The following is a 25,282-nucleotide window of genomic DNA, read 5'->3' on the forward strand; positions in this document are numbered from 1 at the left end:
TTCCACAGCCTTTTAAGTTTTATAGTTTCTGATTAACTATATTTTTTCTTTCTTCCTTGTCTGGATAAATCACTGAACAGGCCAAATGGGCTCAAAGGCCCAAGGGATCACGGGGCTGTCGGACATGAGCCTGTGGTTGAAGTGGTTAACCTTCTGTCATTGGAAAGTTGACCAAACATCAACAAAGAGACACAAAACCAAAGGGAAGAGACACGAAACATCCAGGAAGGGATGAAAAATGACCACAAATACAAAAACAACCACCTTTGGACACAAAAGGCTACAAATGACTGTAGTGATATACAAAACAAAGAACAGAAATAGGCTGGGTTTGTTTGTTGTCAATTTGTATCTCAGGGTTTTGCTCCTATGCAGCTGGACGGTGGTGGGTTGAACAGGTTACTGTTTACTCAATATCAATCATCTGACAAGATTCTTTAATGGCCTGTGTACTTATTTCCGCACAGTAACATAAATCTAGTTTGAACTGAAGTCTTAATCCTCATCTTCATTCATCACCCCTGTCCCTTTGTTTGTTTCTTGTGCAAAAACGACAGAAGGGATTTGTAGCACTCATCTAAACGAGGTTACAAAGTGCTCCACACAAAAGTCCATGGGAGAGGGGGAGAGAAAGATCAGGAACATCACACTTGAACTCTATAAGACTGATTGTTGTTATGAAAATAATTACAAGTCGCATGCTAGAAATGCTTTCCTGTAAAAATATGTTTTGAGCAGTGATTTGAAGATCGGTAGTGAGTTGGTGAGTGAAGTGGGGGAGTATGTGCTCAGAGGAGTTTACTTTATTTCCTCAAGAGTCTCACTGTTTTTTTGTACACACCCACAACTAGGGGGATCACTACACCTGGCATTCTATTAGTTGGGGAGTTTTAAAAAAGTTTTTGCTAGAGCAGAAGTGAAATCCAGAGTAGACATTTCATGGGCATGCAAAGCAATGTCAGCTTGGGGAGAAGCGCTGAAGCTGAAGCACAGAAAATCTGTCTAAGAAAAGAGAAGTTATCCTAAGTTATATGAAGCAACAGGCATCACCTTTCCCTGCATGTCTCCTGTAACATCAGCCTCTTAAAGTGCTCATCAGAGCTGCGACTGTCACGTCCAATTGGATTCTGCTGCGCAACTTCCTGATTCTCAGTCGACTTTAATGTATCAGGGTTGATGAGATGGGATCTTAGGTTCCCTGCCCCCTCCGTGCTTGCCATCTCTCCACAGCCCCTCAGCTTTCTCCTTTTCTCTGTGTCCAATTACTGTTGTATTAACTCCATTAGAGAAACCATCAGTTGTGTAATTGGCCAATCAGCATGAAGACCCAGGCTTCTTATCAAGTTTCATAACAAATATTAAGCCTAACTGGAAACAGGAGTGCGCAACAGCGAGGCCCTGGGTGGCTCTTGCCCGAAACCCGCGGTTCACCCGCTAGCTTTCCGTCTGTTCTTTATCTTTCCACATCCTCTATCGCCCTGATGCCCTCTTTCCATCCTCTTATCGCCTCTTCCTGTGATCTGTCCATCATGTGGGGGATGTGCAAGATGCTGTTGGTCTTTTTTTCCCCTCCCCACTCTTTCCCGCTCTGTCTCCATGCCTGTGCCATAATGTCCTGCTGTCCCAATCTTATCTGCATGGTGTAATCAATAAATACAACAACAAAGATGTATCACGGTTTCTCTCTTCATCTGTCTCTCTCCCTCTGTCTCTCAAAAAGACTGGTGCAAACACAGATTACCGCCATCATTAGATAAACATGATGACTGTGTAGATGTAATTAGTGTTGAATCAACCACAATTAGCAGCAGAGAAATGAAAGCTGGATGACTGACATTCTGCTTTACAACAAATGTACATCTTGTACTTCTTTGGATGTAGATGCAGATCTGCCTTAGTTTTGTCCAGTAGGTTCACAACATCTTAATCTTAGCCCCAGGTGACAGGTGCTTAAACTGAATTTCACTTTTTTCCTCAAACAGCAGCTATTTCCTGAAATCCTTTATAGAGCATGTCTATTGTTTTGGATGGGTGAGTTGTTCAGAGGTGACTTCACTGCTCTTGGCAGACTGCCGGGCCAGAGAAAGCCACACAAAGTGAAGCAGCCACTGTGTAGTCAGTCAGTATTTACTGGGTATTTTTAATAATGTAAGTGTGCGGCAGCGGCTGGGAGGTTTCTGCCAGACTGTGTTTGTACCACCTCAGAGCCAGAGGATTGAAAGCAGTTTGACCTTGTCATTTCATTTCACTGCCCAAGTGTTTGCTTCCTCCAAGCCAGCACTGAAGGCATCAACAGAACAGAGCTGATAAAATAGTTCATGAAATAAATCACACATTTGTCCCTTAAAGCAACCAAATTGAACCTTTACCTTAAAATAGCAGCCTCAAAATTTTAAGTTTGATGGTTCACTGACTTGGAATAGGTAGAATTGTGTTGCTTTCATCCTGCTCCTCACACTAAACGCCTGTTCTTGCTCTATTTAACTTTGGTGAATGGTTAGGATCTCCTGTGAGAAGTGTTCAAAGAAATCCCATTTTCTGAAGGAATTTCCAGAATCCTTCGACTCTTCTAAGCATTTGGATGAAACGGTATTTTATAAGAAAAAGATTTGAATCTCTTTTTAAAATTGTGTGTCCTATTTCAAGCAATTATTGTATGACACAAGGAAAATGTTAAAGTTATTTTTACGTTCACACCATGAATTGAGCCAGGTCGAATGCCATTTCTGCTTCTGTCATCGTGCAGTGGATGGAATATTTTTTTTATCCCACTGGTTTGAAGAGGGTTTTTGAAAATATCTTCATGAGAGAAACCTTATAAACCTGGTTTATTAAATATTAACAGGATAATATTTTTCAGAAAAACATTTTGAAAAACAACTAGTCCGAGACACAAACTGGGACTAGTTTGCAACAAGACACAAATTCTTGTCTTTTCTCCTGCATGAAAGTGTGGTGCTAGTTGCCTGTCTGCCGCCTCCAGGCCCAGGATGTTCTTTCTTACCTCATAACATGCACACCACCTTGTGCGCTCACACTGGGAACATGTTATGGTGTTAATCATAAAATTTCTAACCTCAGCTGTGATGTTGCATTTTACTTTACTTGATGAAAAAAAAACATCTCATCTAATCCTCTCTCCACACGACTCTCTTCTGACTAGCTTTCTCCATGACTTGTTCTTCCTAAATTGTGTCTTTGCTTCCTGCCGCCTCTTGTCCCAGTAGTGCTCTCTCTCTCTCCCTCCCTTCATTTGTGGGTGAGGTCAGTCACTGTGACGTAGCTGTTTCATCACCCCTGAGACAATCCAGGCAGCAAGGACAATAGCACCTTGTCTTCTCCCACTCTCCCTCGTGGACACGCACTCTCGGCAAACAGCATCTCTCTGCGTGCAGGTGTGAGATAGGTGTCGTCCTTGGGCCGCACACAGGGCGCCACAGAGGGGACAGGGACCGGTGTCTGAAAAAGCTTTTACTTTTCACTGGTCAGCGGCAGAAAACACCTACTGACAAGAGAAAGATCAATGAACAGCAAAAAAATCTTTTTTTAATCTTTTTTTTCACTCTTGGCTTATGATGCTCATTCAAACATTGCCCACCCTTTGATACTGTGAAGTAATACACTGCCTCACTCACAAAGACACAGTGGTGTATTGTGTGAGTGCTGAGCCTGGGAAAGAAATGGCTGGTACGTTCTTTTTCAGAATGAGGAATAGGGCTAAACATGATTCGGGTTTGCCCTGAAATGGCAAAAGGAGACAGGCTTGCTTTGTCTGATGTTTTTTCCAATCTTTATTTTGGTGTAGGTAAAAATGGACACTGTGGCTGTGACGTTGACCGTCAATGAGAATTGCTGAGTAAATTCAAGGGCTCCACTCCTGAAGGCCTCAAGTTCACTATTTTCAAATTTTCATACTGTGCAATATCAAGTGTCTTTGCTGCTCACAACCACTTCACAAAGCTGCATAAGAGAAGACAGAAGGGGCTTTTATGGTTCCAGCTAATGAATGGAAAGTAGGGGCATGTTAATTTCACATTAACACTCAATTAAATCTTTCTTCCTGCGCTTCCATTCACTTAATCTGAAGTGATCAGTTACAGCTCTCCACTTGGAGGGGAAACATGGTGCACATCCTGTAAAACCTGATACAAGTTCTATTTTCACTGTAACAATGGGAACTTGCTGACACTCAGTAAAGCACATACCTCCACAAAGGCCCAGGAGTCTCCTCATGAAACCTCATTTAAATTCACTAGAGCCAGGTTTTTCTGTTCTTGTTCATCTTGATCATACTCAGCGTAAGAAAAAACCCATCTCAATGCATCATATTTGAAGTTGTACCTTCAGAGATATCACAGCTAATCCTCCTGCTGTCTCCCAGTGGGAGCTCAACCTTTCACATGTGGCATCATTAATGTGCTCTCATGCCTCTGAGTACGGCACAAAGAAAAAAGCATAATGGAGAGCGGAGGCCTCTTGTTCCAAACGACTTTTCTTTAAAGTGTCCTTGATGTCCTCTGGGACTCCAGAGAGCCGATACAACTCTTCACTGTGTATTTCCAACAGACTCACTGACTGACATAAAAATCTATATAAAACCTATATAATCTTTAGGTTGCAGGCCTATACTGGATATGAACTGGACTGACACAGACAGTGGTGGTTGTTCACACATATCTGGTTTTTCAGGTTGTTGAAAACAGGGTTATTAGTAATTATCCTATCTTTTCTTATCATTAGCATAATAATGAAAATATAAATAAAATGAGATATCCCAGTTGAGCAACATCTGTAGGGAGCACAGCTGGATAGCCAGTTGGCATCCGGACCTATGGAGAGGCAGATGGTTTTCTATCAAACCTGCAAACATGCTGAGTCATGTTGGAACATCAGGTCAGAAGCTGTTTTCTAGAGAGAAGAATGACTTCTGAGGGTAAATAAAAATATTCTGTAACATTGTCCTTAGGCCACACTCTGAAAATAAGAGAAGGATCGTGCGTCTGCCTGAGAGGACGGGTGAATTGTGATGGACTCGAACATCAATAAATCAACCTTCTTTATTGTGTCCTCTTCTCTACAGGAAACAGGAGCAGCTGAACATCTCCACTGTCCCTCTGGGAGAATGTCCCCCCTCACCACCCCGCACTGCACCGCCCAGCATGAAGGTAGGACAGGACACACACGAGCATTGATGTGGATGTGCACACATATTTGTCTCAACACACACACCCACACTCACCCAAAAACATTGATTTACTGACTTTTTCTTTGACAAACTTTGCCCTTTAGACCTTTAAACCAATCAGAAAACGTATTGATTCTAAATATCCTCATTGAGAAACCGCTTCAGCAAGCGCAGCAGGTCAGAGACAAGCTGCAGTGTCACAACTACTTAAAATTCACAATGTGACACACATAACAAAACTACAATTAAAACAAAGGAAGGTATTTCTTTACAGTTGACACTGCTTTATCTCTTACATACAGCCACAGCAGTGAAACTGGTAACTGAAACACATACATTCCATTAACATCTAACTAAATGAATTGTATAAAGTTAATAAAAGATGTACAAGGTGGTTAGCACTGTCGCTTCTCAGCAGGAAGGTTTCCGGTTTGGATCGTGGTTTGGCACATGATTCTCTTGATTTTTGAGTTTTTTCATGGGGCGTCAAGTTAGGTCAGATTCTCCTCAAAAAAGGTTCTCCATAATTTATGTCCAATCTTTCTCTCACAGACAGTAAACACAGCTACTTCACTGTGTAAATTGACTCCCTCAGTTTTGCCATGGCAGCTCCTCTATGCTTAGAGTGATGTAATCCTTTTGTCAGTGTATTAATAAATTATATAAATCATTCTGAAGGCAGAATAAGAGCCTGAGATGACAAGCAAAGGCAAGAACAGGACTGTGTTCTGTGACACTGCCATACATTCCTTTTTTCGCCTGATAATTTTACTCCTTATTCATTCTCAAGACCCTACTGTCAGTGTTTCCCACAGAGTTGATTCAGTCAATCAATCAATCAATCAAATTTTATTTGTATAGCCCATATTCACAAATCACAATTTGTCTCATAGGGCTTTAACATGGTGTGACATCCTCTGCCCTTAACCCTCAACAAGAGTAAGGAAAAACTACCTAAAAACCCTTTTAACAGGGAAAAAAGAACGTAGAAACCTCAGAGAGAGCCACATGTGAGGGATCCCTCTCCCTGGACGGACAGAAGTGCAATGGATGTCAAGTGTAAAGGAGAACATCAAGATAAAGGTTTTAGCAGCATTGATTAGGGTAAACATTTTGAAGTATAACTGAAGGTCAGTGATTTGGTGGATTAATGTCATTAATGGTCAAGTGTCTGAGGAGAAATACTATGTATCGAGCAGTCCTGCTGCAATCATAGTCCATGGTCAGCAGCCAGCAAGATCATGATCCACCATCAAGATCGGATGCCACTATAGTCCACAGTTATTGTCCACTGCCGCCATTAGGATCCATCATCATTCAGTCTGTTGTGGTAGCGTGGGTGCACATGCACGTAGTTGGCTAGCTGTGTACGTCGACTGTAAAAACTTTATGTTCGATAGCACTACCTTTTACGTACATTTTTTGGGGTTCATCATTAAACTCTGGCGGGACAAATTAGAATATGGCGGGCTGAGTTTGGAGAATTGGGCCATGGCACTCTTGAGCTGCACACTGTGCAGTAGCTTTCAAGGTCATGAGCTTGCATGTTTTTACTTCTACAATGATTTGGAGCCTTTAGGTTGGTTTGGCTCTTTCCAATAAAATACTGTGTTTTGAACAAGGAATTGCAGTTGAAATATGGTTGTACAGGCTGTGCTGACCACAAATTGTCAAGTTCAGTCAAGAGAATCCTCTTTCTCGTGTTGTCTCATTGATCCATGAGATTATTGTGCACACGTAGAGAAAACATTTCATAATCTATATGATATTATGAGGTGTAATGATTTCAGACATACATTACTGACTATTCAGCTGACGAATTTGTCCTTCCTGTTTCCTCCAGCATGTTAAAAGAGGGGATACATTTTCCAGGGAGGCAGATTAAGAAATACAGAAACTGGCTCCTGCAGAATAGAGCCCCTTGTGTAGCATGTCACCTTGAACTAAGCCATCATTATTGAACCAGCTGACGACAACACAGAGGGAGAAAGTACAGAAAGGAGGAGAGTCATACAGGGATAAAGTTTGCTCAGTGGAATATATACTGTCAGGCCAGGGTAGAAAATATAATAATAACCTAAGACTGATATGATGAATGAGAAAAATACAGATCAAGCCTTAAAGGATCAATTTCCTACTCAGTGTTCAGCTGATTTCTGGCAATTATAAATCACAAACCCACAGTTTTTCTGAAAGTTACAATTTCATACAATCATAGTTCCCGTTAAATTAAACCCAAGACTTTTCAGATTGTTGCTGCTGTCTGCACTAAATAAGAGAAATAAAAGGTGTGGAACAAAGCAAATGTTGTGGCTCATAAATGAAAGATTGAATCTGAAAGTCTAAATGCAGTAATATTGACCAAACCAAGTCTCCACCGCTTCGCTGTGAGTTTTTATACACACCAATTTCAATCTGGTCCTGTGTTGTGCGTGTTCACACATGATTGCACAGGCTACACGTTGTTGCTACACAACGTACTTATTTGCATTGCCCTTCCAATACAGTGGCCATAAACACAAGCCACCTGGTCGGCCAGACTTGCATGACAATGGAGGTTTTATAAACCTGGTACACACATGGCTACTGTGCTCTGTAGCTGGTTGTAGGACGATAATGACTTTATATAAGCAAACAGAACATGCTTTAAAAAGTTAAAGTAAGGAAATGTTGTCTCTTTGAGGTCTTTTATTGTTTAGGAGAGGTTATCTAGAGGTCAGAGGTCATAACAGTGGTGCGTAAACATCACAGTTTCCATATTAAGATGGATAACATTAACAGCTCCCCACAAGGGAGGCCATCGCCATCTGGTGGCTGGCTGCAGTATAGGCTATAGATCCTGCCTCCTCCATATTAATGAATGGGACATGGACCGAACTAAAAAGTCAAAGTAAATGTTTTATTTAAGGAGGTTCAGTCAGACAACTCGTGTTTGAAATGTTGATGGCAGCAGCAGAACAGAGTTAGGGTTTGGTGTCTAGTTTCTGACTTCATCCCTTCCCCAGAGAAGATAACCTTAAAGGGGACATAGCATGCCCATTTTACCACAAGTTGATATGGTTCCTTGGGGTCTTAATGAAATGTCTGTAACATACTTTGGTCAAAATACCACAAGGATCATATAAAACAGCACCCTTTTTACCCTGTATAAAACAGCCCTCCACAGAGTGACCTGTTTTGAGTGCCTGTTCCTTTAAATGCTAATGAGCCAGCTCCCCCCTCCCCCCTCTCCCCCCATGATTTTAAACGATATAAATTACATATTTTATATGATATAAATTATCAAATATGCATCCCATACTTTGTATTCCCCTTCTGTTGTCCTGGAGTTTTAATTTTCCCAATCACATAATTAAATGTCCCCCTCTGCCCATCCACTAAGACCAAGACCATGTAGGGAGACTTCCAGTTCCTTGTTACGACACAAAACCCAGGAAGCGCAATCGAGTCGCTCAAGCATGACGTTTCTGACTTAGAGGAACTATAACAAAACGCGCGAGTGTTTTTTCCCCAGAGTTTTTGGGTTGGTAGACATGCCAGATACCCACATTAACCTGTAGAAGCACTAACAAAGTGGAATTTGCATGCTATGTCCCCTTTAATATGATGGGGGTGGAATGGCAGGGCTGAATCGACAGGCAGCGATACTGACGCAGGGCAGCAGAGGCATTGACAAGCAAAGGGAGAGATGGGAAATCTTTACAGCTTAAAAAGACCATCGTTTGTATTATAGAGGGTCGTGGATGAGGGGCAGCTCGAGTTTGCTGCCTGAACTAGTTCGCAGTTAGGGTGTCATTTTCCGATAAGATTGGGTTTAATTATTTAATGCTATAAAAACGCTGTGAAACGTCAAGATTGACAGCTGAGGGAGACTCGCGATTGGTGGAGCATATGTATTGGAAGGACCTCGCTGCCACGTCTCGGTTGTATCGGCTCTCTGGGGTCCCAGGGGACATCAAGGACACTTTTAAGAAAAGTCCTTTGGGACAAGAGGCCTCCACTGTCCTTCATTATGCTTTTTTTCTTTGTGCCGTACTCAAAGGCATAAGAGCACATAATTGATGCCACATGTGAAAGGTTGATCTGCCACAGCAGGAGGATTAGCTGTTAGATCTAAAGGTACAACTTCAAATGATGGCGCTGTTTATATTCGAGATATTGGGAGGAAGTGGAGAGGTGTTTCCCATCTTTATCTACAATCTATGTTAAACATATTAGTTAGCAGTGGTGGAAAGTAATAAAGTATGCTCACTCAAGTACTCGACTTTATTCATGAACTGAGTATTTCTACTCCTGCAGACAAATAGAAAGGGTTAAGTCCTATAATCCAATTTAATTACAGGTAATGCAGCCTGTTTGTGTGTGTGTGTGTGTGTGTGTGTGTGTGCGTGTGTGTGTGCGCGCGCTCTGTAGTCACACTGTTTTAATGTCAACAGTCAACTTGACGCTTCCATCAAGACAGCAAAACATAGACCATTAGACAGCTGTTAACCCAGACCTACAGAGTGTGTATGTGTGTATTTTGTGTTGTTTTTGTGTAGTGTATAGACATATACACACTGGAATGGCCGCTTTTGTTTTGTTGAACGCCGCCTTACTTGATTTTCCTGTTTGAGCTTGAGACGTTTAAAAGCAAAATAGAGATTAAAAGTGAGTGGGAGGGAAGTTCTTTAGTAAATGTAGACTGTAGAGGATGTTAGAATAGAAGTAGGAAAGATAGAAGGAAGACAGGGAGGGTTCAGATGTAGCTGCTGTTGTTAAGGTAAGTCTGTATTTTAACTAAAAAGACATAAACTTTCCTCAGAAAGTGTGTTTACCTGCATATAAATCCTGCAATTGCAATGAATCTAATCTAAGAGGATTTTTACAACCTAACCTAACAGTGCAGCAGAATAATTGCAGTTACAGTCAGTGTTGTGATTGAATTATACAGACGACGCATCCTTTAAACTTTCATGGTTATATGTTTTATTCATAGCAGATTTACTCCCACGTTTACAGCATATCACAACAGTATTTCATAACCCAAGGGCCACACCAAAACAGTTTTGACTGAGGTATCAAATACAAATGTGTGTCAGTGCATATATGAGCCAGTTTTCCACCTACAGAGCTGTGTAACTGTATTTTAATGCACATCTGTCCCATCCACTCATGCCCCCACCTTGTCGTGGAAAGACGTGTCTGTGGATCACGCTGCAGTCATTTTAGGACATTGCAAACTCTGAGGTGCAGCTAGTCTGAACAAAGCTCTCACATGTTGCAGGCAGAAGTGAAATGCATTCGACTAAACAGGGAGGGACTGTTGTGGCTATAACAAGAGCTCAACGTGTGAAAAGAAACAAAGCACCTTAGCTGTGTTAGAGTTTAATTTTATTATTTATTATTTCATTATATTATAAGTTAACTGGATATTTATATGTATTATGCTTTTTATCCTGAAGATGTCAGGACATGATCATTGCCGTCGACGTGCGGTTGAATATGTTCATGACTCCACATGAATATGTAAGAATTCTTGCAGCCGCTGAGTGTCAGAAGCAGCTGATCTAATCTGCCCGCAGTCTGTGGTAGGGTTGCCATGGGAGATAAGAGATGCTGATGTTGTTGCTGGGCAAGAGAGAGAGGGAGAGAAAGAGAGAGAGTTCGAGAAAAAAAAAAAAACGAAAGAGATAGAGAGAAGGAGAGGGAAAAGATAGAGAAATCAAAAACAGCCAAGAAATCCTGACATGGTTAAGAAAGATAAGAGAAGAAATTAGCAGAATGCATCTCAGAGACAGAGAAACACAGGCGTCTCTTGTCCTTGCTGTTGTCTGGTCACTGTATAGTGGATATAGCTGATGATTGAGCACACTGTCAGCAGCACAGGAGCCCAAACACACCCAAACACGGCCAGAGGACCAGCTGCATCAGTGTCTTTTTAACTGGTCAACAGTCTGTAAGGGCGTTATATGATATCTTCATCAGAGAGGGAAGAACCTAAGGCTGCAAATATTGCTTTTAGTCTTTTAGTTCTGTTGCTCTCATGTAATTCAAGTTAACATTTCACACACACACACACAGGTTTGCACAGCTATCCTTATTAGGACTTTGCATTGACTTCCATTCATTGTGGGGAGCCAAACCAAAACCTTATCCCTAACCTTCACCTTAACCTAACCATAATTCACATCTTACCTTTAACCCAATCCATTGGCCCATCTCGTCTAACAACGATTTAGCCTCTGGGGGCCACAGACAATAATTTAGGGCTTCTGGTGTACAGCAGATATCTGGAACAAGACTCTATCTTCAGTTCGCTGTACACTGTTAAAAGAGTTTCTTTTGTCACACACGTTGACGTTTCTCCACACAAAACACAAACAGTGATATTGTTTTGAAGTGTTATACCAGATTTTGGCTGATCTCTATTAGCAGCTATCTTCAGAGGAATAGAGACAAATTTTAAAAACTGATGTATTTTGGTCAATGTTCTTCCTCTTTTGTTCACTTCGCCTACAGATTGTTAATATTCACAACATGCAGAAAGAGTTTATAGAGATTACCCCTTAACCTTAACCATGGCCTCAACCATGACGTGTAGTCTCATTAGGACCAGGTAATAGTCCCCATGAGGTCTAGTAGTCCTGACAAGGTCAGTGTTCATACCGGGAAAAGTCCTAAAGAGGTAACAAAAACAAGCACACGCACACACACACACACACACACACACACGGTTAATATAAAATATGTTAATATTTACTAGTTAAATGTGTTGTAACCGGATACCTCTTTGATGTGTGTGTGCGTGCATGTGTGGGTCGTACTGTAGGAGTGGTGATGACAGATTTACAGATTTCCACCAAAGTGCAGGTAACCATTGTGAAGAATAAGCACTCATTTTTTATTACAATGGTTGTGTCAAAATGTAGACATTAAGAGTTTTTTACTGCTGGAATAGAGTCATTCAAACGGCTGTAAAACACCACACCTCTCTCACACCCCCCTGGTTGAAGAGCTGTGGTTCGATGGTGATGCATTTATCTCTGAGTTCCTCTTCTCTATCTTTATTTTATGGTGCTACTGAGTGTGCAGCACCCTGACAGGTGCAGTGTAAGATAGTGCGGGATATTAGTCGTCATATTGATTTAAAGTAAGTCATAGTTGATTTTTTTTTATTTGTGAAATTAAATTATTTTATTCGATTTAACTTTTGGTAATATTCTGTGAACTGTACAGCAGCATTGAAAAAGGAAAATTCTGTGTTTTTGTAGATTCTGTACCAGAACTACTTATGTGAATTTCTTCCTCTCAGTCAGACTTTCTGTTAAATTGAAATTGATTTTATGACGGGAACATACAATCTACTTCATATGCATGCATGTATGTACACACATGTGTAGTTTAAAACAGCCTACCCATGCACATTGCATTCACGTGTGATATGTGCACCAAACCTGCTGCACAAACACACGATGCACGTAGACCATTATCACCCTTACAGCTTCTATGCGACAAGGTGGAAGCCGGGGTGGGAGAATGTGTGAATGCGTTTGGGGATGCATGTGTCTGTGTGAGCGTGGTGTTGACGTGTGGGTGTGTGCTGCTCTCTAAGGAAGTGGCTGCTTATCAGTGTGTGCGTGCATGTGGGTGTGAGCACCGGTTGGGTGCGGCTCTGTCTTGCCCTCCAGACAGAGCTGCTGGAAGAGAGTCGTACACAGTCAGCTCTGTCTTGCCCTCCAGACAGAGCTGCTGTAAGAGAGTCGTACACAGTCAGCAGGCAATGTTGCCCATGTAAGACCTTTAAATTCAGACGTCTGGGGTTTAAACGGAGCGTCAAAACACCCTGCATGAGGTGTAAATTAACCTGTGTCCTGTCTGGTGTCAGTAGATGTTTGTGAGGTTTACATCATTGTTTTGCAAGTTTTGAAATCTGCCTCTCTCTCTGTTTCAGTCTGCGGAGTTCTTTGATATGCTGGAGAGAATGCAGGTATGAGATTCTCAAAATTTCTACTTTACTTTCTTGTAAATCCCACTTATTTCTCTACTTTCCCTGCATCTCCTCCTCATGACACCATCTCTATGTCCTTCTTTCTACTCCACCTCTTTAGTGTTGAGCAATAATTGCATATTTGCAGTGTAGCAGCATGTCTGTGCTTTCAGGAGATTGTTACACATTGATTGTTTCATATGTTATTTTTAAATCCGTCATCCAATATAAGCCGCCACGCACAGAGACCTTGCTCACTGAGTCTGATGCTTGTTAATCTATTTGTTCCAAAAATTAGCAGGAGGTAAAAGGGAGTTGAGCAGTGAGGATGATTTCAGGTCTGAAGCTGTCAGGAACAAGGTCAATTTAATCTTCTGAAGAACTAAATGCGAAAGGATCACTTTTGGTTCTAAGTCTATTTCAGGATATCTGTGGTTTGATACGCTACCAGCACTGAGGCCGTATATTCAAACTAGGAAACAAATTTCTGATTCCACTGTCCCGAACAGCTTAAACAACTCTCTGGAACACCTCTGACATCCGAGCTGTTCCGAAATCTTAAATGAAAGTTTCAGAGTCGAAATGTAAACGTGATTGACGCAACAGGGGGTCGCATTTATTTTTAAACGTGCGACAACATCGGACGAAAAATACGAACTTGGTGTGCAAAGGCATTTGAACTGGGTAGAACTTTGAACGGGACGTGAAGATGCTGAGATGGGTCTGTCGCAGGTCTGCTGGGTTTAGTCTGTTGCTCAGTCTGTGGTCTGCGGACTGACGTAACTGTTTTTCTCCCTCTCTCAGTATGAAATACATTGATTTTTTTCTTCTTCTGAATAGTTTGTGCCTCTCTCTGTGTGCAACCACTTTGTTCCAGCCACAGGCCCCTAAGGACGTGGGCAGTCTTGGTTCTAGAAATATTGCAGGGAATGAGATGAGTCAGATTTGTTGATTTAGGTCTGAACGTGATTTGTCTCAGAGAGGAAAGAGTTAAGGAAAGTTGCCTTACTTTGAGAAAGATGTATGTACACCTTTATAAAATATTTTACAACACACTATCATGTATTTGAAACCAAATGTTTATCAATATATTTTAACAAGTATATCTGCTGCTGGTAAGACTAAACCCCACGATCCCATCACTTTTCTAAAAATCAAGTTTGAAAGATTTTGATGTGAGGTCAAACACTTGACATTGCTCTGCTCGTCTGTGGTGCCTCCTCTGCTGCCTCAGTTTGTTGAAGAGCTAACAGGTGAGTCCACAGATTTGTTGCTGGGCATATATTGAGCAATTTGAGTCCATTATTGAACCGATCTGAAGTGACTCATTTCAGAATCGGACCGAATTTCAATTTCCTTGTGCATTGTTTGTCGTGCAGTGTACAGGGGTTACGAGGGGCAACCAGATGCTCCCGACCACCCGTCAAATGGTACGATTAAATTCTGGCACGTCACACATTTTGGTCGGCCGTCATCAGTCATGAGTTGATTCTTCAAACTCAGCCCCTTTTCCCCCAGAATGTCGGCACGAAATGGCAAAACTCAATAGTAGAAAATGCAGCAAGAAAGAAAGAGAAAAAGGGAATCTTACATACAATCAGAATGAGGCTAGTGATCAATATACAATACAGTAGCTTTGAACGTGGTTTGCTTTCTTGCTAGTCAACTCAAAATGCTAACGTCTCCTAAGCTACCTGCGTTTCTCACCATGTCTCTCCCTTTTCAGTGTTAGTTTACAAACTTCTATTCCTTCTTCTTTGATAAAAACAAGGAGGAACCGACGGCAACATACAATTTGAACAGGAAGATCATGTCAGACAGTGGGAGAGTTACAGTGTGAGCGCATAAATGTTTAGCTTTGGCCTTCAATCCCAGATGATTTACACGAACAATGTGAGGTAGAATTGAATCTCTAAAGTTGCACAGTGTTCACCCAGCTTAAGGCAGCTGCCCTGCACGAAGTCAGCCATCCCTTTGTTTTGCCATCTACGGTGTAGAACACGAAACGCATCCATACGCAGTGTCTCGATTCTGATAGTGAGCACCCTACGCTGGATCTTAAAGCAAAAAACTTAAGGTGGTCTGATGCGCTTCGAGACTGTATATTTTAAACTCAAACAGGTCATGTCAGTTCAAATGAAACCGCCCCCATGTTTGTATGACTATTCCGGTTTTGATTGATAAATGACAGAAACCCATCAAAAAATATTTCCTGAGCTTCCTGCCTGATACAACGTCATCCTCACTTTATATCAAAGAAAACATTTTGAATACATCAATAAGCCTCATGTTGCACTGGTTGACATGTTCCTTCAGGTTAAATAAGGTCAGATCTACCATACTGCTGCTCTAAATACTCACTAGTACACTAAGGTGTTTTAATCTGCTGCTGTAAATAGTCCCCAACAAACGCAGGAATATTCAAATTTTTGAGGAAGGCTTGCTAAAAATTACAGTACCGTGATGAAGATGGAAAAGGAGATGGACTAGCACACTGTCGGCTTCTTTACATGAGATTTGTAGACAACATGAAAAACTTAGGATAAGGTCAGTGTCATCCTTTAGCTTCTAATCAGGATTTTCCCCTAAATGACACAGAAAGCTAAAATGAGAAGAGTATAAAATTACAGGCTGAACGAGTGTGATCTGTTGGTGGCAGCCAGTCATTGCAGCCTGATGGTCAGAGTCCCCACACACACACACACGCACACACACAGACTGAAGCTGCACCTCTCATTTGTCTTCTCTGACCTCCTCTCCTGAGTTTTTGTGAAGATGTGCTTCAAGAGAGTAACCTGGATGCTGCTGATCAGGGTCAACTTTTCTATCTCCATCTTTTCTCCTCTCTCTTTTTTTTCTTCTTCTTTTTCACCTAATTTCACCCCCTCTTCCCTTTTGTTTACCCTCTCTCCTCTCCTCATCATTGTCTCTCTGCCTACAACTGTACACTGAAGGCTCTTAGGAGCGTCTTTGTGATCAGCCTAGTATTGTGGACAATGAATCCCCTGTGACTTTAACAGCTGCTCCATCAATATGCACTCAGACAGACACACACCATTACAGACGAAACTGAGAAGTGTGTGTGTGTGTGTGTGTGTGTGTGTGTGTGTGTGTGTGCGTGTGCGTGTAAGTATTGTGGGTTCCATTAGTCTGAACTTTTACTGTTGAAATGAATGCTGCCTGATTTGTGGGTATGATTTTCGGTATTTGAAGTGATGGTTGTAGTGTGTGTGTGTGTGTGTGTGTGTATGTTTGTCATTCATGTGTTTTTTTCCTCAATCCTGCGATCACTCATGTAGACGAGCTGTCCCAATAGGCCTGGATCCGTAATTGGCCAATTTACTCTGTTTCTATCAGATTCGCCTTTTATATTTACATATATATGTGTGTGTTTTTGTGTTTGTGCTTATTTCTATGTGAGGACCATAAGCATAGACCTAATTGAGTGAGGACATTTTGGCCAGTCCTCACTTTTTCAATTGACTGCTCGAGGGTTCAGACCTACTTTTATGGGTTAGTGTTAGCGTTAGGGTCAGGTCAGGGTTAGAGTTAGGTTTATGTTAAGGTTAGTGTAATGCTGCGTTCACACCGAACAGGATCATGCAGGATCATTTGTGTTTGTTAGGGTTCATCTCACGAATAAACACAACCGGTGAGTATTTGCCTGTTCTCCGGAAGAGAGGGCGATGACTGGCTGAAGTCACTACAGTTGCTGCGTTGTACATGTTGTGGATGGAACATCTAATTGCGTCTTTGCATTGACTTAGCATGTAATCTCGATGTGCCAAAATATGTGCACCACAAAGCTTAGGCATTTAGGTGTGATGGTTAAGGAACGGCGAGGGAATACATTATGCTAATGAGTTCCCTCACTAAGATAGAAGTACAACAATGTGTGTGTATATGTGCACGTCTGTGTGTGTATTATCATGTATTTCTCATTCATATATCATCTTTCAACAGAGATGATATGATCTGAAAACAAAACTGCCATGTCATGTTCTACGAGTTTTTAATTTCACAAAGAAAAAAAACCAAAAAGCTTTTTGACCCTTGTGCTTCTCTGTCCTCATGCTGCGTTCGGACACTAATAAGATCCCTAAAGCTGAAGAGACCAAAAAATGGAAGGTGTGACCAGACACACATGCTTTTTTATGTCTTGTGTGGATCTCATCAGTTTGTGTTATTATGTTCCCAGTGTCTCTGCGTGTTTTCCCTCATCACTGCTTCATCATACCTCCTAATTTGCTCTGCGGTTGCTTTTGTCTCATCTGTCTGCTTACAAGTGATTCCCGAAACACCCCCATGAACACTTTTCAGATATTTCTCAGGTTTTTCAAAGTACGAAAAATCTATGGCCTTCTGATCTGATTGATTATAAACTGAATGACCTCCAACCGTCAATTGATCCTCTCCGGCCTGCCAGTATCCTGACCCCTGCTGCTGCAGAATGTAAATGCCTGGCCGTCTGTAGCGCCGCAGACAGGGTCTCCGCAGTATTTAGAGGTCATGCATCGGAGCTGCACTATGCTAGCAGACTGCCAGAGGACTGCAGGCTCATTAGAGCTCTAAGCCCGAGGGGCTGCTGAATCAAAACAGTTCTGAGATCATGAAGGGGTGACACACCCTCATTGACGTTCGCTGATGACTCTGCATTTCAGGCTGTTGCATCATCACCTCAGAGTCCATTCGGCATCATAAGCTGTGTTACTCTCTTGTTCCTGTGTTTGTGGCTGAGCTTGCAACTGCATCATTGTGGTGTTAAGTCGATGAAGTTCATTTATATTTTTAACAATGTGCTCCTCCTCTTTTTACACAGGATGATTATATCCCCTACCCACGGATAGAAGCCGTGAGTCATCTCTCACCCACATGATCACACTCTTCTCATTTGTAACCTTAATCGAGGTGTTTCCAACAATAGATAAAAACATTTAAGGCCTTTTAAAATCATTATGACCTCCTATATATCGTGATTATTAAGCCTTTAGCTATGACTTTGAATGCCTCACAGCTCTTCTATTTTATTTCATTTTGGAATTTTTCTGCCCAAGGTCCTGGAGAAGGGTGGTCCGTACCCCCAGGTAATCCTGCCACAGTTTGGGGGTTACTGGATCGAGGATGTGGAGGCACAAGCAGGGACCCCCTCCTCCTCAGAGTCTAGTTTCTGTGAGGAGGAGGACAGAGAAGATGGCATGAGCCCTGGTGGGGGGCATAGTTACCGCCTGGAGTGTAACAGCACAGCCCGTGCCTACCGCAAACACTTCTTAGGCCAGGTTAGTGTGTGTCTATCACTGTCACTTTCATCGTGTGTTAACTAAAAACGCTGTCTCACGTCACCTTTTGTACTTTTCTTATACGTCCAGGAACACATGAACTACTACTGCACAGGCAGCAGCATAGGGAACCTCATCATGTCCCTGAAACACGAGGAGGCAGAGGGACAGGAGTTCCTACGCATCATGCTCAGGTACAGGCAGAAGCACACTGCAAGTGGTAGTGTCTTAATTTGATGATTGACATTGAATCAAATCATCCTGATGGAAACAGGGTTAAACTTTATGCTACTACATCAGACAGACATTCCTGTCAAAGACATACAAAAAATTATATTCATGGTGGCACTAAAGTAAATGTAAGCAGATCGCTTGAGTCAGTAGGAATCATCCTCATGGGATCCTGAATCCCTGCAGGAAGTGGACCAAACCAGTAACCAATAAACCAACAGACTGACATTTCCATCCACAGAGCCACAAAAGCAGGTTAGACACTGGTTATTACTGTTGTGCTCTTTGTCATGATTAACTCTGGACAGAGTTGTGCTGTTTTATTGGACAGCTTTCCTGTCATTACCACAGTTGGTGACATTTTCATGAGCAGGCGACAACAACAGTTAAGTGAAGTTGTTTTTTGTTGAGCTATTGTGAACACTGCAGGGGACTGTAACCAGGTAGTGGTTGATCTCCTCTTTCACAGTTGACAGTGAGAATGTTAGGAATATTGATACATGGTATTAATCAGCCCGCCATTTGCTGTTGCCTTTTTAATGCCTCTGCACTCTACAGTGGCGGGGGATATTATGTTTTCGGGTTATCCGTCCATTTATAAATACGTTCCATTCTTGTCAACACAATATCTGGAGAACACCTTGAGGGAATTTCTTTAAATTTGGTTCAAACGTTCAGTTGGACTCAAGGATGAACTGATTGGATTTTGGTTGCCAAGGTCAAGGTTGGTGTGACCCTGAATCCAATATCTCAGGAAGACCTCCGGCGAATCCTTTCACATTTGGCAGTATGAGTCTGGTAAAAAATGTTTGTAGACTGAAACTGCACTGGTTAGAGGAGGAATACAAATTAATTTTTTTAATAGAACAAATCTCTGCTTCCTGTTGCAGGTCGAGGACCAAATCAGTCCATGACAGGATCTCTTTAGCAGGCATCAACCAGCTGCCCAGTGTGCCTCAGATTGCCAAGGTAACACAGCAAGTACATACTGTATGTATACATTATAAAGAAGGCAATTTTCCATGGACACACAGCAGCATCAAAACATAAAGGAAACTGTAAGAGCTTGATACGTGGAAACTGGCTCATTCTGAACTGAGAGAAGGGAGCTGGAGGTAGGAGGATATCATTTCAGCAACACGCTGATCCTGTACTTTAATCAGTTCCTAGCAGCACTCAAGGGTTTTTTACTAGTCTTTAAACACATAAAACCGTAATCCAACACAAGACACAATAATACAGTTGATCCATGAAGTAGAATGTAATAGAACAAACACACATACTGTAAAAGTTGAACATTCCAGTAAAACAAGACAAACTCAGGCAATGTCTGCCATACATTTTTTTTACCATTCAGCTAAATTAGTTTTTTATTTCGAATTGTCTTCCAGTGACAGCAATCACACAATTGACCATGTGATTGCTCCCCAAAAGTGAAGCCAAAGAGTCTTTATCGCCCTCTGGTGGCAGGCTGCGGTAAAGGTCACAAACTCTGTCGCCTCCATGTTAGCATATGGGACGAGGACCAAACTAAAAAGTCAAAGTACATGTAAAATAAATCTTTCTCAAAGATGGTTTCTGACAATTTAAGTAGTTCTTTTCCCACTGAAATGTTAATTTTTTCTGATACGTTTGGTTTTAATTAGTTACTTGATAAAAATGGGGAGAAACGTCATGATTGACAGATGAGACTGACTCGCGATTGGTCGAGTGCATGGACCTTGCTACTGTGGCTCCATCCCCCCATCACTGCACTTCACACACAGGCTCCAAATACACCAGATGGTAGCGTTGATATTCAGGATATTTTGGCTTCATTTTTGGATAATGGGAGGAAGTGGAGATGCATCGTCCATCTCTATATACAGTCTATGATTATTTAATATTGCTTATTTCCAGAATAGAAACAGTAAAACATGACAATTAAATGAAGAAAAGTACGTGCTTCATTTTTACACTTCAAACAGTAATTAAAGGCAGTTATGAGCCTGATGTGAAGACATGTGATTCAATTATCCAGTCATGGATAGAAAGGTATCATTAGGACTTTTAGACAACAACAAATGTATTTTAACCAGTAAATGATCTGAACTCTGTCTCAAGCATTAAATCAATGGCATAAAATAACTCTCGCTTTCTGAATCATATCGTAAGAATATATGTAAGTCTCTTCTTTTTTCTTTCAGCTTCTGTGTGAAGATGCCACCGGGCTGAAGTTCAACCCGGCCCTGTACCCTCGGGTGAGTTTCTAACTAAACCCCCACATTGTGAACAGAAGAGTTTCCTTTTCCTCTCTCAGTGTAATTGAACAGTTTATTTATTAATATCTGCCAGAACTTTATAGTAACCTTCATTAAGACTTGAGCCTGAACTGATGCCATGTTCACTTAAATACATATTTTGAAAAAGAACCTTCATTAACTTTTCCTCCTCTGACTCTAAATCTGAATAATTATCTAAATGTAGCCCCTGTAAGCCCCCTGCCTCTCTAACATCTGCCCCGCCCAGTATGTACATCGTACACTTTCCTACATAGATGCGATGGATCTGTTTTCTCCTCCGGTGAGCCTGGTGGAGCAGTGTGATGGAGCATGCTCTCAGCCTGTGCCTCAGGGTAGGAAAGAAAAAGCCATCTGTGTCTCGGCCGGCAAGAGGCGGCGACGGGATCAGTGCCCTCGCTGGGGGCCGTGACAGTTTGTCACATGTCGTGCTTTTACGTAACAAGGGCCCAATAAACCTGCCCTGGAGATGTTTTAGGGGGGAGGAGGAAAACATGTTTTTCTAAGGACTACAGCAAACAGAAAGCCTGTAACAAGCTGAAGAGATGAGTGACTATAGGGAGTGAGCAGAGAGTATTGTTTTTGTTTATGTGCAGGGATCCCAGTTGATAGTGGCTTTTGACGAACATGAGGTGAACAACACCTTCAAATTTGGAGTCATCTACCAGAAGTTTGGGCAGGTGAGCGATCTTATTGAACGAGTTGTCAGTATATTCCAGTTTATCTCCCGTATACTATCGGATCTTATCGTTATAGTTTCCCCTGTTTTCTGTTCTCTCACCTTTTCTGTGTCCCTTCTCTCAGACGTCAGAGGAAGAGTTGTTTGGGAACAACGAGGAGACGCCAGCGTTCAAGGAGTTACTCAGTATCCTTGGCGACAACATTGATCTTCAGGACTTTAAAGGGTAAGAAAGGAGTGGGATGTGATTGAATGTGAGAAAAGAGGCAGAGCAAAGTGCAATAAATATGAACAAAAAGACGGCAGGATTCGGTGATATAAGAAAATGGAGAGACCCAGAGAAAAGGGTGCACAAGGATGTAAAGAAAGATGCTTTTAGATGCATTGAGGCAGAAAACCTACATCCCAGGAAAAAAGTCTCACACGGTAAATAAATAAATAATCAGACCTCTATTAATTGTCTTGCAGGGTTTTTCTATTCAGTTGTTAAGTTTAAATGGTAAATGGTTAAAAAATAAATAATAATATATATATATATATATATACATATATATATATATAGCGCTTTTCTAGTCTTGATGACTGCTCAAAGCACTTTACAGTACAGTTTTCCATTCACCCATTCATACACACATTCATACAGTGCATCTATGCGCATCACTCACAGACAGTTTATTGCACAAGGACAATTTGGCATGTGGAATAGTGGAGACTGGGATCAGACTCTACCCCTCTGGTTAGTGGACGACCTGCTCTACCCCCTGAGCCACAGCCACCTCTCATGACATTTGTGTGTTTTATGCTGCAGTGCTGTTTCCATTACTGTAATTGTCAGATAGTGGAATAGCTTAGTTGGAATAGACAAAGCTTGTCTTTTGCCATTGTATGCTAAGGTTAATTAGCTAGACTTAGCTGGGCAGCACAGAAGCACTTACTATGTGAAGACAGATTTCCAAAAAAGACTGATAGTGAATAAATCCACAGGGTCTCCCATTGTTGTTGGCTTGCGGCCTAAAGGTTTGGACCCTGCATATGGATATTTCTTCAAATGCAACTCATATAAGTTTTTACATTTACACTTTTACTGTTAAGACCTGACATTTTCCAGAAATTTTCTAGAGGGGCTGAATGAGAGAACGCAAATGTCTGAGTAAGTGATAGGGAACGTTGAAGAACATGTAAAAAAACTAAAACAGAGGGGCCATACATGTAGAAGATGCAGATGAATATGTCAAGTTGAAAGGACAATGAGATTCAAGAGGTTTAGTCGATAAGGGTCAGTGCTGGTTTCAATGTGCTATAAAAAAAATAAACCACAGCAGAATTTAGACATCATGTCCTGCCTTCATCATGCTCTACCAAGCTCTACCCTCCTCCTTATGAACGCATAATACCCGGACGATCTCTCTTGTGTGTGTGGACACAAGAGATTCATGTTTTCCAGAGTTCACATTTCAAAAAGGCTTAAGAGAATCTTTAAATTGTAGCTGACATTTTGCTACACCTCAGGTTTTTGTGGCATTTCCACAACATGTAAAGAAACTGACATTTAAAATACATCAAATGAAATGCAATTACTGGAGGCTGGAGACACACAGAGAACATGACACGCGTGTTTTGATGTGCTGACAGGTTTCGCGGTGGGCTGGATGTGTCCCATGGACAGACGGGGTCTGAATCTGTCTTCACCGTCTTCAGACAGAGAGAGATTATGTTCCATGTGTCAACCAAGCTTCCCTTCACCGAGGGAGACGTCCAGCAGGTACGAGACTTTAATGCTGGATTCATTATCGTTACACTGAAGGTGTTATCCATGTAAATGTATTATGTTAATTCTCTTTTATAAATCAATCACTTTTATTTGGTGTGAAGCTGCTAAAATCCTACTATTAAGAAACACTTGTTTATGTGTCATAGAAGACACATTTTGCTCTCGAGCAACGTGCTGACACGCTGATAAATATTTTCTCCTCAGCTCCAGAGGAAAAGGCACATAGGAAATGACATTGTGGCCGCAGTCTTCCAGGAAGAGCCCACACCTTTTGTCCCAGACATGATTGCCTCCAACTTCCTGCATGCGTATGTGGTGGTGCAGGTTGAGAACCCGTGTACAGAGCACACAACATACAAGGTACGAAACAGAAGTGAGGAAATTACAGGATTTCTGCTGCGAGGCGCTGTGTAGTAACTGCGAAAAGTAAAGAGACTTTGACAGTGTGAGTGGTGGAAAAAACAACATGTGGTCAAGTCTTTGTTTCATCTTTCCTGAAGTTAACCAGACTAATACTGTGCGACTTATTTATTTATGTGCACAGGTGTCTGTGACAGCGAGGGAGGACGTGCCTCCTTTTGGACCCCCTCTCCCGAACCCAGCCGTCTTCAAGAAGGTGAGAGGCAGAGTTCAGTCTGTAGATGTGGTCTCACTCGAGTCATGAATCTGATGACTTCAGACTTGGCCATCTCAAAAACGATTTGCTGCTCGACTGTTTATACCTCAGCGCCGGTGACAGCCTGTGGCCGGAGCCATTATGTTTTTGGGTTGCCCATCCCATTCTTGGACTCAAGGATGACATGGTTAGAATTTGGTGGTCAAAGTTCAAGGTCACTGTGACCTCACAAAGTATATTTATATTATTTTGAATGTGATATCTCAAGATCTCAGAATGCCCGAAATTAATTTCATTACATCTGCCACAATTCACTTGGACTCATGGATGACTTAAATAGAATTTGGTGTTCAAAGGTCAAGGTCACTGTGACCTCAAAAAACACTGTGACTAATATCTTAATAACGCCCTGAGGGAATTTCTTCAACGTTTAATAAGTTTTCACTTGGACTCAAAGATGAACTGAATAGATTTCAGTGGTCAAAGGTCACACTGTGACTGGAAGAAACAAAATGTAGACGGAAACTGGTTGATGGAGGCATACAACCATAGAGCGTTATTTCTATTTTACTTCAACACCATTGACTTCACTTGGACTTACATCCTGGGCCTGGTGCACTCTCCAAGCCCTGAGTGTTCAGTGATCAAATCTTTACTTAGTTGACAACAGATAGTACTTCAGCAGCCAATCACACTGTTCAAGAGGACGTTCTCTTGGATTAACGTGTAGACCATGTGTTCAAGAACTGGTTTGCAACTGGTTCATCTCAGAAATTACAAATGAGAGTAATTGGATCCTGCAAATAATATACCGATACACAATGAATATAGCAAAGCTGTATCTATACTTGTAACTGAAGTACTTTACAAAGAAATATTCTGAGATGCTTGTACACTGGAGTATTTCCATTTTCTTCGACCTCATACTCTACTACATTTCAGATTGAAAAATTGTGCTTTTTACTACTACTAACTGCTTATTAATAATTAGTAATAAACAGCTGATACTATGTTAGCTAGCAACTGATATTATACATTTATTTAAAATATATATAATGAACTTTCAGATCCAATTCAATGTTTAAGATTTAATTATTTGTTTCAAAAAGAGCAGCAGCCTTTTGGCCCATTTCACAAAATAAATGTATAAATACTCATTCATCCACTAGAACTTGGAACCTGGGACTTGACCCCTAATTTGATAACCACAGGGCTAAATCTAACTGTATATGAACAAGTTTTCCACTTTGAGCATTCTACAGAACTTTGACTTTGG

At 41.5% G+C, this 25,282-nt stretch overlaps 1 protein-coding gene across 6 annotated transcripts in view; it reads left to right on the forward strand.

The window, feature by feature from the left end:
- The window catches only part of rap1gap2a (RAP1 GTPase activating protein 2a), a 95,967-nt gene that overhangs the window by 61,545 nt on the left and 9,140 nt on the right, over positions 1–25,282 (forward strand). For 3 of the 6 annotated variants that reach the window (XM_035155162.2, XM_035155161.2, XM_035155159.2), the window contains 13 exons: positions 5,081–5,165; positions 13,119–13,154; positions 17,250–17,282; positions 17,974–18,006; positions 18,209–18,430; positions 18,521–18,624; positions 19,552–19,630; positions 20,848–20,901; positions 21,537–21,620; positions 21,745–21,845; positions 23,252–23,381; positions 23,595–23,750; positions 23,935–24,006. In XM_035155162.2, the coding sequence (XP_035011053.1) occupies positions 5,081–5,165; positions 13,119–13,154; positions 17,250–17,282; positions 17,974–18,006; positions 18,209–18,430; positions 18,521–18,624; positions 19,552–19,630; positions 20,848–20,901; positions 21,537–21,620; positions 21,745–21,845; positions 23,252–23,381; positions 23,595–23,750; positions 23,935–24,006 (1,189 nt within the window). Of the gene's footprint in view, positions 1–5,080; positions 5,166–12,840; positions 12,959–13,118; positions 13,155–17,249; positions 17,283–17,973; positions 18,007–18,208; positions 18,431–18,520; positions 18,625–19,551; positions 19,631–20,847; positions 20,902–21,536; positions 21,621–21,744; positions 21,846–23,251; positions 23,382–23,594; positions 23,751–23,934; positions 24,007–25,282 lie in introns of those variants that run through there. The other 3 variants (XM_035155160.2, XM_035155163.2, XM_035155164.2) reach the window with 2 other exon arrangements.

This window comes from Hippoglossus stenolepis, chromosome 4, assembly GCF_022539355.2.
Source record: "Hippoglossus stenolepis isolate QCI-W04-F060 chromosome 4, HSTE1.2, whole genome shotgun sequence".
In the NCBI taxonomy this organism is placed as follows: Eukaryota; Metazoa; Chordata; class Actinopteri; order Pleuronectiformes; family Pleuronectidae; genus Hippoglossus; species Hippoglossus stenolepis.